The sequence below is a fragment of the Cygnus atratus genome, chromosome 8 (genome assembly GCF_013377495.2).
Source record: "Cygnus atratus isolate AKBS03 ecotype Queensland, Australia chromosome 8, CAtr_DNAZoo_HiC_assembly, whole genome shotgun sequence".
Lineage (NCBI taxonomy): Eukaryota > Metazoa > Chordata > Aves > Anseriformes > Anatidae > Cygnus > Cygnus atratus.
Window position 1 is genome coordinate 31289110 of NC_066369.1, and position 12302 is coordinate 31301411.

Consider the following 12302-nt stretch of genomic DNA (forward strand, 5'->3'; position numbering starts at 1 on the left):
TGGAGGGAGCGAGCGGCTGGCCCGCGCAGCCACGTTAAAGCACGGACAAGGTAGGAGGAAGGTCGATGGTTTATTGGAAGCCGGTACAAAAATACGTAGGCACATAAAATCCTTTTTTTGCTATCATTACTGACTTACATATAAAGCCTGCCATACATTCAAATAAAAAGGTCACCCTTTTAATCACTAAAATGGTGAATTCTGTAAATAGATTCTGTATAGAAAACAATTTAGTAGATTAATAGCATAGAAAATACTGGTGTAGGAACTCTTTCCCAGTGTATACAATACATCCAGACCCGGCACTGAAGTGTGCACATTTACAAACAAAATAAGCTTTAAAAATATTTTAACCCTTTGGACAATAAATCTAACCAGTAGATTCAAAAATAAACCAAGAAAAGCTCTAACAGAATCAACATCCTGACTGCAAATGCCTCAGCACAGCAAAGTTATAAGTGAACGTGGGGGATAAAAAAAATAAAATAAAAACATGACTTACGAGTGTGTGCTCAAGGAAGTGCCACGAGTACCTACGCTGCCCTACGCCCCTGCCGGCCCACCGAAACAGCAGCTCAGCAGCAGGTTGCAAAGCCAAGGGTTTAACAAAACCCAGGAAGCTATAAGAAAGGATCGGGGAATGTCTGGCCCGCTGTGTGGCACCGGGAGCACCCAGCCTGCTGCTTGCTGCCGGACCAAGCCAGGGCAGGGGGGCACTGGCCCCGGCCAGCAGCCCCCAGCGCAAGGAGGGGGGCACAGGGCAGCAGCCCCCCACTGCCTCTGCCAGTCTCACTCACGCGGATGAGCCCCGGTGGTCAGGACACCCCTCAAGGCAGCTTTGCTGAGCACCGGTTACATTTTTAGCAGTTACCTTCCAGAAACAGAAACGTATTGCCTACGGCGCTTGGTCTCCTAGTTACCAAAGGGAAGCGTACAAAAAAACTCACTAATACGCAGTTCTACTAAAATTTTTTTTTTTCAAAACTATAAAGAATTGTTTTTAAAACCGAAAGACAATCTGAGGACAGGCCTAGAAAGAGGTGCTGTATAAGACAACCTTTAAAAACCCTTCAGCGCTGCTGGATGTATTAAAAACCCAGTCCTGTCACCACACCACGGCTGGTGCCAGACAAGGCCCAGGCGCTGCAGGTGACGGCCCGGCCTGGCACGGCACAGCTCGGCACGGAGCCGAGGGCCGCCAGCCCGTGAGGCCAACTGGCGAGGTTGGCACTGCCTTGCTAAGGCCAGACGACCGTTTCCAGCTCCTGTACCTTTCCCAGGTGCTGATGAGTCCTCTGCAGTCCAAACCCTTGCACCGCTTGTGCAAGCCTCTCCTGCCAAGTCTCAGTGTGATTAAAACCCCAGGATTTCCTCACAATCAATCAGCCTTAATCAGATGAATTCTTACACGTGCAGTCATTTTATCTTCCCCGTGATTTTTGAAGGCAGCAATCCGGATTGTGCAAATTAAAGCGCATCAACATTCCTCTGCAGCAGACACCCCTAATTCCTTACTGTACTCTGCCAGTGATCAGCTCAACAGAAACATTTTTGCTTTCAGATAAAGCATTCCCCTGGTCACACAGAGCTTTTTCCTTTAATATCCATCTTGATGCCAGCTTCAGACTGCTTGCTCAGTTGCTCCTCTGTGAAGGTGATGTAGGAATACACCAGGCTTCCAGCAATACTGCAAAAAAAAAAAAAAGGTTGAGATAAAAGCGTGAAGCGAGGCACCACATCGCCCAGCAGCACACCGGTCTGCCAGCCCCTGCAACCAGCTGGGCAGCCACAAACACTGGTGCCTGAGGAACGGTCCAGCCGTGGTTCTGACCATCAAGGAGCCAAAGCAAGCATCAACTTGCAAGAAAAAAATCTGCTTTCCGCCAAAGCCCACGTGTTTTGCTTAACTTATACCCAAACGCCTGCTATTCTGAGCGCCTGCTCTATTCCTGGGCTCGCTCCATCACTGGGGTAACCCCGCCGCAGAATGGGAGGCACAAGGAGACGTTTTGCGGCAGCCGAATACCCTCCAGTGCACAAAAGACTTTTCCAAAAGCTGTACTAAAATAGCGGGTGAAATAAAGCAAATATTTCTTTTGCTACCTTAATTACACGCGCCGGCTGCTCTGCGCCATGCCACGAATGGAAACGAGCTCCTGTGTTGCCAGGCAGTGAGAGGCAGGGGAAAAGCCCCGCCAGCGCGCTCTGCCAGCACGTTACGTCCGAAAGCAAAGCACGACCCATCCGGGTCAACAGCGCTGTTTCACCAGACAAAAAGGAGCCTTTCCACTCCCTGTAAGCTCCGAGCAGGAAGCTATTTTCCTCCGCAGGGTTTCAACGTAAGTGTACCTGGTTTTCCTCTCTTTTTTTTTTTTATTATTATTTTTTCTACTTTCCTAAAAAAGCAGCAGCTAAACCCACGTCAAACACGTCAAAGCTGCGCGGACGTGCCCTGGTGAACGCGTCCCCCCGGCGGTGCCATTCACAGCCCGGCTCACCGCGGGGCCGGGACTTGCTCCGTCCCAGCTCACGGATAAACGTGGCTGTTCTTCTTCCTGCCTGGATCAGCTGAAAACCACAACTATGCAAAAAGTCAAAACCCCACAGTTTTTTGAGAGAAGCGTCTTAGTGGTCAAACCGTCTCAGCTTCACAGCAACTTTCATTTGCAAAACATGAACATGTGCAACCCCTACGTTCTTACCTGATATTTAGACCAATGAAGTTTGTCCATGTAAAAATATAGTCTCCTCCAAAAAACATCCCAATATAGGTTATTAAAATATTCTGCAAAGGAACAAGATTTCAAGAACAGGAGTGAGTGTCTGCATAACCTGAGCCAAGCGTACGCTCTGGTTTTCAAAGCAACGTGGAAACAGGAAAGCCTGGATGCGGACAGTGTGAAATATGCGAGCGCTGGTAATCCGGGATTAAAAGGGGTCGTGTTTAGTGCTGCTGGATGAATGGAGGCTTTGATTCCTCAGGCAGCGGTGCAGAGCAACGTGGCACAGCACACGGGGGGGGCAGAGCAATGCCATTCCTGGCCCCTGGTGCCCGCGGCAGCCGCAGGGCTGCAGATCTCCCCCCGCTCCGACACCAGCCCTGCCGGACGGGCAGCTCACACGTGGCAGAAAAACCAGGAAAACCCCCCAGGAGCACCCATCAATTTTTATAGCCAGCTTGCTCCGCCCTGGGACGAGGTGACCCGGAAGATTTGGCTCTTTCTGGGCGTTTTGCACTTCATTAGCCCAGGACAAGCTACGCCAGAGCTGTCCGTGCACAGCTGCTGGCAGCAACCGCTGTGCAAACACGCCCGGATCTCCTACTGCACGCAGCGACGGCCTCAAGGCACGACACCAGCACGTCCCCCTGCTGCTCCCAGAGGTGCTGTCCCACCTCTGCCAGTCCCATGGCGCCAGTCCTGCACCCCCATGTGCCTGAGCAGCCAGCGCAGCAGCCGGGAAGGCTGGGTGCTGAGCACCACGCTGACGCCTCAGCCCCGCTTCCTCCCCAGCACCCCCCTCCCAGGCTTCTGGGAAGCACCAGCATCCCAAAATGGGATGCAGGGAGGCTGCTCGGGGCCGTTACCGGAGTAAGCTCGCCCCTGCTCCAGGAACAGCCGCGAGCTCCCGGGGCAGGCAGCCCGGGCACGCGGCCACGCAGCATGGGAAGAGCAGCGCCGCCGGGCACGTCACCGCGCAGCCAGCCCACGTGCCGGCAGCGCGGCGCGAGCGGGAATCACTGCAGCGCTCGCCCGGCACAGAAAGCTGCTTACCTTAATGCAGCCAACTATTGTAGTTGTAAGAGCAGAATTATACTGAGTGCAAAGGACCGTGGAGTACATCAAAATAAACCTGCGGGAGGAACAGACCGCGGTCAGGCTCCGGGACGCGCTCAGAGCACGGCAATTCAGCTTCTCAGCCCGCGCCCCCTGCTCTAGAACGGTGTTTTCCTGGTGAAACCTGCACGGAGTCATTTCCGTCCACCATGGCTTTCAACAGTATCGTGTCTATCAGGACTAAAGTTATTTTTTAACCCAGGATTACTCAGGCGACCAAAATTCACCACTGCTGCACCTCCCAGGCCGGGAGCCCCGGTGCTGCCAGCCCCCGCCACGCGACCAGGACGGACCCCGGTGCGGTCACGGTGCCCCTCCAGCCCCACACACGCCTCGGGAGCACCACCGGACGCAGCCTTACCCCATCACACACGACAGCGTGAACTGCACGACGAAGAACACATCTGCCCAGCCCTTGTACTCCATTGCCTGCAGAGAAACGGAGGAGGAGGCACGGTAATTCACAGCAAGACAAGCCCCAGCCCCCAGCTTTCACATCACAGCAGCAAAGAGCTGCCCCAGATGAATACCCTGCACCAGCATCGCCCCCGATCCAGGGGGTCAACGCACAACCTGGCCCAGCACCCACCGCAGCCCTCCTGGAAAAAGGGGTCCATGGTGTCAAGGGAGCTCAGAGGAGCAGGAGGCACCTCCCCGGCGGGTGCTGCCCAAACCCCCCCCCAGCCCCAGGCAGCAGCTTCCCAGGAGGCTGGGATCACTTTGCCATGAGAGCAGCGTGGAGCACCCCAGCCCTTGCCCCAGAGATCCCGACCGAGCTGCGACGTTGCCGTTTACAGCTGCACTCCCGGACCTTTGGCCACGAGCTCACGCAGAGATCTCGTGTAGGTGCTGGGAGAGGTGGCAGCTCAGGGAGGCTGGCTGTGAAACCTCTCGCTCCTTGCCCAAGCAGGAGCTGGGGGACACGAAGCTGAGCACGACCCAGAAACACGTCCCCGGGGGCAGAGGGGGCTGACGGCAGCCCTGGCTGCGTTGGGCAGAGCACTGCCAGCGGGGCAAGGGGCTCTGCCCCGCCTGCAGCCCTGCACGGCCTCGCTTTTAATCTCCTCGTCTGCTGACAGATTTCTTAATTACACCCGGCCCTGCCAGGCCCGGCGGGGCGAGACGCTGCCGCTGCCGCCCAGGTCCCGCGGCTCTGCCACGCGCAGCGGCCGTGCAGGAGGCAGGGGAGCAGCTCCTGCGCCCACCCCGGGCAGCTGCCGGCGCTCACAGCGGCGCTGTTCATAGCGGGAGCCCCGACAGAGCACGGCTTTGTCTGCCCCGACCGCCAGGAGCTCGGCCGGAGTTTATTCAGGGGAAAGGGAAAATAAAAAATAAAAAAAAAATAAAAACACAGCGAGAGGAGATTTCTACTGAGGCTGAACAGAGGCTGCACAGTGCAGCACACAGCGACGTTTTCTCCTCGTCTGCCAGCTCCCGGTTATCAAGGAGCACTTTATCCCCAAAGGCTCCCCAGCTCAGCCGGCCCGCCCGAAGCCCCTCGCCCATCGCTGCTCCTCGTCTCAGCAGCTCCCACCGGGTTCATCACCACGGCACCGGGCTCCCAGCAAGAGAAAAGCCAGCGGCCCTTCCCAAGGGTAACTGGCTGTGAACTGGTGCGACAACAACACAATATGCAGTCCAGGTACACAGAAGCACAGGAAAAACAAAACCCCCAGGGATGAGACAGCAAAGGAGGCAGGAGTGCCTCGGAGCGGTTCAACAGAGCTGCTACAGGAAGGGGGAAGGACAACGAAGTTTGAAGAAACCCATTTCCACTAAAAATACTCGACTTCTTTATTTTAGATAATATTTGGTTTCACTTATTGCTCCTGTACTTCCCCATTCCTGCAACTTTACAAAAACGCTCAGATGAGGCAACTCCGTGGATTTTAAGCCAAACGTAAGACTTGCAGTTACTTTCTACTTCAGCAGTTTCCCCCCTCTCTACCCCAAAAGCTGGCCCCAAACCGCTCTCTGCCCTAAACTCACCCACCAGACGCCACGTAGCATCTATCTACAAGCCAGGGTAACGAGCTACGTCGCAGCTCCACGTTTGGAGCACTCGCCACTGTATGCAAAGAGGCCAAGCTGCAGAAAAGTGCCGTACAACCAACGCGGAGATGTTCTTCCCAGCAAGTTTTTGCCCGCAAGGTATCGTGCCACTACAGATTTTGCTTTCGGGGGCAAGAATCCTACCTTTTGCGCATCTCCGGTGAAGTAGGCAATGGTCAGGGTGGGAAGGATCATGAACAGTGCATTGTAGTAGAGCAGACCGTATTTTCCCAGCTCCTAGAAACAGAAAAGTCTGAGTCCTTAAGCTGGCTCCGAACAGGACCGCAAATCCTTATCCGTATTGCTGCTGACGAGCGGGTCTCGTGAGCTAAGTGCACGTGGGATTCCTGGAGGCAGGAGAGCTGGAGGGCTGTGCACCAGCGAGACACCAGCCCTACGGTGCTTTAGGGCAGGAGCTCAAGCTCTTTAGGACAGGACCTCAAGCTCTGCCTGCGGGGCTCTCCAGGAGCCAGCGTGCTGCTGACAAGCCCCTGGGTCTCTCTCCCAACAGAGGAGCGGCACAGGAAGGTTTCGCAGGGCTGACAAGACGGCTTGGGACCAGGAGAGCCAACAGCATCGCACAGCCTGATGCCTCCAGCAGCTGGCTGCGCCTCCAGCCACCAGCGTGAACCAGGCCAAATAATCTGGGTGCAAAAATGTCGACCAAGCCCCAGCGGGGCTTCCCTGGCTGCAGGGGATGATGCTGGACCTCCTCAAGGTCTCTGGAGCATCAAGGCACAGAAACAAAACCCACCCCCCCAGCAAAGCACACAAAGCACGGGATTTCCCCCCAAAGCTTGCTCCTCAGGCAAGGTGTGAGCCAGAGGGAGGAGATTTGGGGAGAGGGACGTGGTGGCACCAGCTGGAGACCCCAGACACGGCAGAGGTGTCCCCGACGGGTGACACATGCCCCGCGTCAGCCTCCCTGGTGCCACCCCCACAGGTCAGCCCCAGGCAGCACGGACAGAGGTCAGCCTACCTTGGAATCCAGCTTCTGTTTGACGTAGGCACCGTTTGCAGCTGTTAAGGCATCGTTAACAAGGATAAAAATATACCCTTCCAGATCAAACGCCAGGTCAGCACTGGGAAAGGCGAAAATAAAAGTTAACGGTGTTTAAGTTTCGTGGAGCGTGCCACTTGTGGGATTTCTTCCACCTCCTGTTTTGCTGGCAGCTGTCAGAAAGAGTTAATCGTGCGGGGAAGGAGTGGGAGTTAAGTGGGGGTTAAGTGGGAGTTACTTGAGTCTGGAGAACATTCCTTCCTACCGTACAGCATGTCTGTCTGAAGGGGAAGAGGAAAGGTCACCGCGTACTCCCCGTGCCAGGCCGTAACGGGATGGTCGGACACTGCCCTCACCTCAGCCCCGCGAAGGGGCTCGAGCTGCGCTCTCGCAGCTTCCACCAGAGGAAGCAGACACCTTTGTGGGGCACCTCGGCTGTTTTCTTAGCAGTACATGTAGCTCAGAACGTGCTGCCAAGATTTCACCGTGGAAAGGCCTCCACGTGTGCCGTTTTGCTGAGCGCTGCTGGCTGGACAGCGCTGCACCGGGGCTGTCAGACACCAAGCAGAACCACAGCCAGGAAAGGTGCGAGAGCAGCGGACGAGGGGCTCACCTCGCAGCCACAAAGGCGCCGATGATCATGGCGAACACCGTCATCTGGACGCCCCACGAGAACTTCTTCCTGGAAGGAGAGGGACGAGGACACCCTGGTCAGCCACGGGCAGGGTAAATCCTCGTTAAAGCACCCCAGAGAGGAGCAGCACCGGGCGGGGGAACCAAACCCACAAAACTCCAAGCTAACAAGGAGGTGCACAAGCAGCAAGCGAGACCAAAAAGTTTGCAGTTTGGCAGGGTTTTATTATTACTGCCTGAAAATAGCTGGCACGGACAAGGTGCGCGTACCTGGGGAGTGCTGCAGCCCTGCCCGCGGCAGCCAAGGACACGGCGTGGGACGAGGGGCCAGCCCTGCACCGCCTCGGGGTCCCCCACACCTCATCCCACCCCGTGCCCTGTGGGTCGGGGCTGGAGCCAGCAACGCGCCGCTGCTCCGTGCCCGTTTCCTCCTCCCACCCACGCTCCCAAAAGGCAGCCCGGGGCCAGGAGCCGCGGCCACGCAGCCCTCGGGCACGCAGACGCCGGCTGACACGGTGCGTGCGGCCCTCCAGCACCTCCTGCCACCCCGGACGGCGCCTGTTGCTGCTGGCCCGGAGGAAAGCAGCCGCGAAGACTCACTTGAGCAGGAACCCCTCGGCGAACATGGTGAACAGGATGGAGAACCGCCGCAGGACGGTGAACATCGGCAGGCTGCAGGGGCAAGGTTTGGCAGTGAGAGGGGCCCGACGCTCCCGTGCTGCTCCCACCCGCCGTGCCCACCCCCCGCGAAGCCCCCAGCCCGGGGGGGTGGGGGACACGGCAGCTGCCCCCCAGCAGCCCCGTGCGAGCGAGGATACGGCCCAGGACGAGGAGAGCAGCCGTACTTCAGCTTCTTGGTGCTGAACAGTCCCGTGATCTGGTTCCCGAAGTACAGGAGAGGTAGAGGAAATGTCTGGAAAATTAAAAATAAAGGCGGGGGGGGGGTTAACAGGGTGAGTAACGGGCTGGGGAGCTGCGCCCGCGCACACGGACAGACGTACCCGGGGAAGTTTCCCCCCCCCCGGGGAAGTTTCCCGCACACGTGCTCCCCAGACCCGCTGGGGAAGGTGCATGGAGCAGGGGATGAGGAGCCCCCAAAAAGGGGCTGGGGGGCCGGGGGTGGCCGCAGCTTACCCGGCGGGGTATGTGCCTGTCCAGGTCGGGGAAGCTGAGCACCCGCAGCGCCTTGCCGGCCCACAGCACCGCCACCGTCGCCACCATCTGCGGGAGAGGGGACGGGTGGGCACCGGGCCCCGGGCGGGGACTGGGGGGTTATGGGGGGGGGGGGGGGGGGACTGGGGGGACTAAGGAGGGATTGTGGGGGCTATGGGGGGTACTGGGGTGCATTATGGGGGGTCTGGGGGGGGGTTAAAAAGGGTTAAGGGGGGACTAAGGAGGGATTGTGGGGGCTATGGGGGGGGTTAAGGAGAAATTGGGAGGGCTAGGGGGGTATTTTGAGAGTACAGGGGGGGGGTTAAAGGGGGTTAAGGAGGGATCGGGGGGCTTATGGGGGGTTAAAGAGGGATTGGGAGGGCTATGGGGGGGTTAAGGAGGGATTGGGGGGGCTATGGGGTTATTGGGGGGAGTTAGGGGGATTGGGGGGTCGAGGGGGAATTGGGGGGATCGTGGGGGGTCTTGGGGGGGGTTAAAGAGGGTTAAGGAGGGGTAAGGGGGGATTAGGGGGGTTATGAGGGTACTGGCAGGGTTAGGGGGGATTGGGGGGGGTCAAGGGGGGATTGCGGGGGCTAAGGGGGGACCAGGAGGGTTAAGGGGGGACTGGAGGATTTAGGGGGGTTTAGGGGGGGGGTTGGGGGGGTTAAGGGGGGGTGTTACGGGGAGTATCGTGGGGATTAACGGGGGTGCCCCCAACTCACCTGTCCCAGCCCCACGCACAGCGAGGACGGGAACCTGCGGGCAGAGAGCAGGCGTGGGCAGGGGCCCCCCCCTCGCACACCCCTGCCTGGGGGGGGGGAAGGGGGGGGGGGGGCACAGAGCACGGGGAGACCCCCCCCCCGGCACCGGGCTGCGGGGGGGGGGGGGGGGGGGCACCGGGAGGGGAAGGAAACGGGGGGCGCGCGGAGCCCCGGGGCGGGGGGGCCGTACCCGTAGGCGGTGAGGACGCTCTTGTTGACGACGACGATGAGGAAGGAGCTGAGGCCGTAGAAGGCCGCGGCCAGCAGGCGGAGGCACAGCGAGAGCCCCGGCGCCGCCATGGCCCGGCCCCGCTCCGCATCGCCGCGCGCGGGGGCTCCCGCGGGGGCTCCCCCCTCGGCCCCGGCCGCCGGGCGGCTGCGCGCGGCCCGCCGCGACATGGCTGCGGGGGCGGGGCCTCGGGGCGGGGGGGCGGGGCCTGCGGGGGGCGGGGTCTGGGGGGTGGGTGGGGTTTGAGGGGGCGGGGCCGGAGGGAAAGGGCGGGAAAGGGGGGGGTGCAAGGGGGGAGCGGCAGGGGGGGCGGGGGCACTGCGCGGGGACAGCACTGCGCGGGGACAGCACTGCGCGGGGACAGCATTGCATGGGGACATTGTGCAGGGACATCATTGCACGGGGACATCATTGCATGGGGACGTCATTGCGCGGGGACATTGTGCAGGGACATTGCACGGGGACTTTGCACGGGGACATTGTGCAGGGACATTGCACGGGGACATTGCACGGGGACATCATTGCATGGGGATATTGCACGGGGACATTGTGCAGGGACATTGCACGGGGACATTGCACGGGGACATCGTTGCACAGGGACATCATTGCACGGGGACATTGCACAGGGACATTGTGCAGGGATATTGCATGGGGGCATTGCACGAGGGCGTTGCACGGGGACATCATTGCATGGGGACATCATTGCACGGGTGCGTTGCACAGGGACATCATTGCACAGGGATGTTGCACGGGGATATTGCGTGGAGACATTGCATGGGGACATCATTGCACGGGGACATCATTGCACGAGGACATCGCACGGGGGCATTGCACGGGGACATCATTGCATGGGGACATCATTGCACAGGGACATTGCATGGGGATATTGCATAGGAACATCATTGCACAGGGACATCATTGCATGGGGACATCGCACAGGGGCGTTGCACGGGGACGTTGCACAGGGTCATTGCACGGGGGTCATTGCACAGGGACGTTGCACAGGGATGTTGCACGGGGATGTCACACTGTTGCACAGGGACATTGCATGGGGACATCATTGCACCAGGATATTGCACAGGGGCGTTGCACAGGGACATCATTGCACAGGGACATCATTGCATGGGGACGTTGCACAGGGACATCATTGCACAGGGATGTTGCATGGGGATATGGCACGGAGACATTGCATGGGGACATCATTGCACGGGGAGGGGACATTGCACAGGGACACTGTGTGGGGACATTGCATGGGGGTGTTGCATGTGGGACATTGCTCAGGGACATTGCTTAGGGACATTGCACTGGGATGTTTCACAGGGACATTGCATGGGGACATCATTGCACCAGGACATTGCATGGTGGGCACGTTACAGGGTTGTGATATTAGGGTGTTACACCAGGGGAGCAACTGCACAGAGGTCAGGCGTGGGGGCACAGCATTGCCCGGGGGCCTGGGGGGAATTAGGGGGTGTGGGGAGCATCACACGTGGGGAGGGCACCGGGGCATGGCCCGGGCTGGGGTCCCTGCATGGCAGCGGGGCACGTGCTCAAAGCACAGCTTTGTGTGTCCCCAGGCGTGGGGATGGACGGATGGGTGGACGGACGGGCAGACGGGTGGATGGATGGACAGACAGACAGGGAAAGCCAGGCACGCAGCGCAGGGGGCCCGGGGGTGCCACGCAGGAGGCAGCCCTCCCCTCCGAGCCACGCGGGGAGCGTTTCTGTGCTGCCGCTTCCCAGCTGGAACGTGCGAGAAGGGACGTTGCTCATCAAATACGGGCAGTTCCCAGCTTCTGGGGGTTTTCCCCACGAGCGCAGGATGGGGCCGTGGCACCCGGGGCGGGGACAAAACACGGTAAGGCGGCCTAGAAAGGGGGAAAAAAAAAAAAAAAAAGTAGGTTACTTTAGAAAAACTGCCTTGCTCAGTGCTCCGTGCGAAGACGAGACCAAACCCAGCCCCTGGCCCAGGCACCACCGCGCCTCGGCCCTGGTCTCTGCTCATCTCCCCTCGCCCCGCTGCCTCCCGGCGCTGGCAGCAGCCTCCTGCACCCGGCCGGCACGGAAAGCCACAGCCACGGAGGTTTTCCTGCCCGCAGCACCCTCCTGCCCGGTGCCACGCCACGTGCCTGCACAGCACCACGTGCCGCCAGGGCCACGTGCCGCCGCGTCCCCGCGTCCCCGCCAACCCCGGGCACGGCAGCGGCGCTGCGCTCCCGGCCGCCCAGCCCGCCCCAGCCCTGCCTTTCCTTCCTGCCCAACCCGGCCGCTGACTCACCAACGCAATTTTAGCACGCCCGGCCAGCGCCGAGCCCACCAAGGGTGACGAGCAGGCAATTAATCCCTTCTAACCTTAACTGTGCCCGGGGCTCCCGGTGCCAGGCGGGCAGGGACGCGGGGGTGCCGGGGGACACACGTGCCGCGGGTCCCGGCGGATGTCACCCCGCGGGGCGCGCGGCGGGCGAGGAAGTCTCTGCGAGATGCAATCGCCTGCGCGTGGGCGGCCGGGAAGGTGACGGCAGTGAGGAGTCGTCTGCGGGGCCCCCCCACGTTTCCCTTCCCCACTCAGTGTGGGGCTGGCGGGTGGCCCCGAAAGGCGGGCGCTGATGCCGGGGGGGGGGTGGGGGGGGATGGAGAAA

At 59.8% G+C, this 12302-nt stretch overlaps 1 protein-coding gene across 1 annotated transcript; it reads right to left on the reverse strand.

Moving 5' to 3' along the window:
- Positions 1 to 51: 51 nt before the first annotated feature.
- Positions 52 to 9833, reverse strand: SLC35D1 (solute carrier family 35 member D1). Its single transcript, XM_035564383.2, has 12 exons — positions 9625 to 9833; positions 9396 to 9429; positions 8656 to 8742; positions 8367 to 8434; positions 8122 to 8193; positions 7502 to 7570; positions 6868 to 6970; positions 6033 to 6125; positions 4198 to 4265; positions 3774 to 3852; positions 2703 to 2785; positions 52 to 1687 (listed from the first exon to the last, which is right to left on the reverse strand). The coding sequence occupies exons 1-12, from the start codon at positions 9831 to 9833 to the stop codon at positions 1579 to 1581; spliced, it is 1074 nt and encodes a 357-aa protein (XP_035420276.1). The 3' UTR covers positions 52 to 1578.
- Positions 9834 to 12302: the final 2469 nt, after the last annotated feature.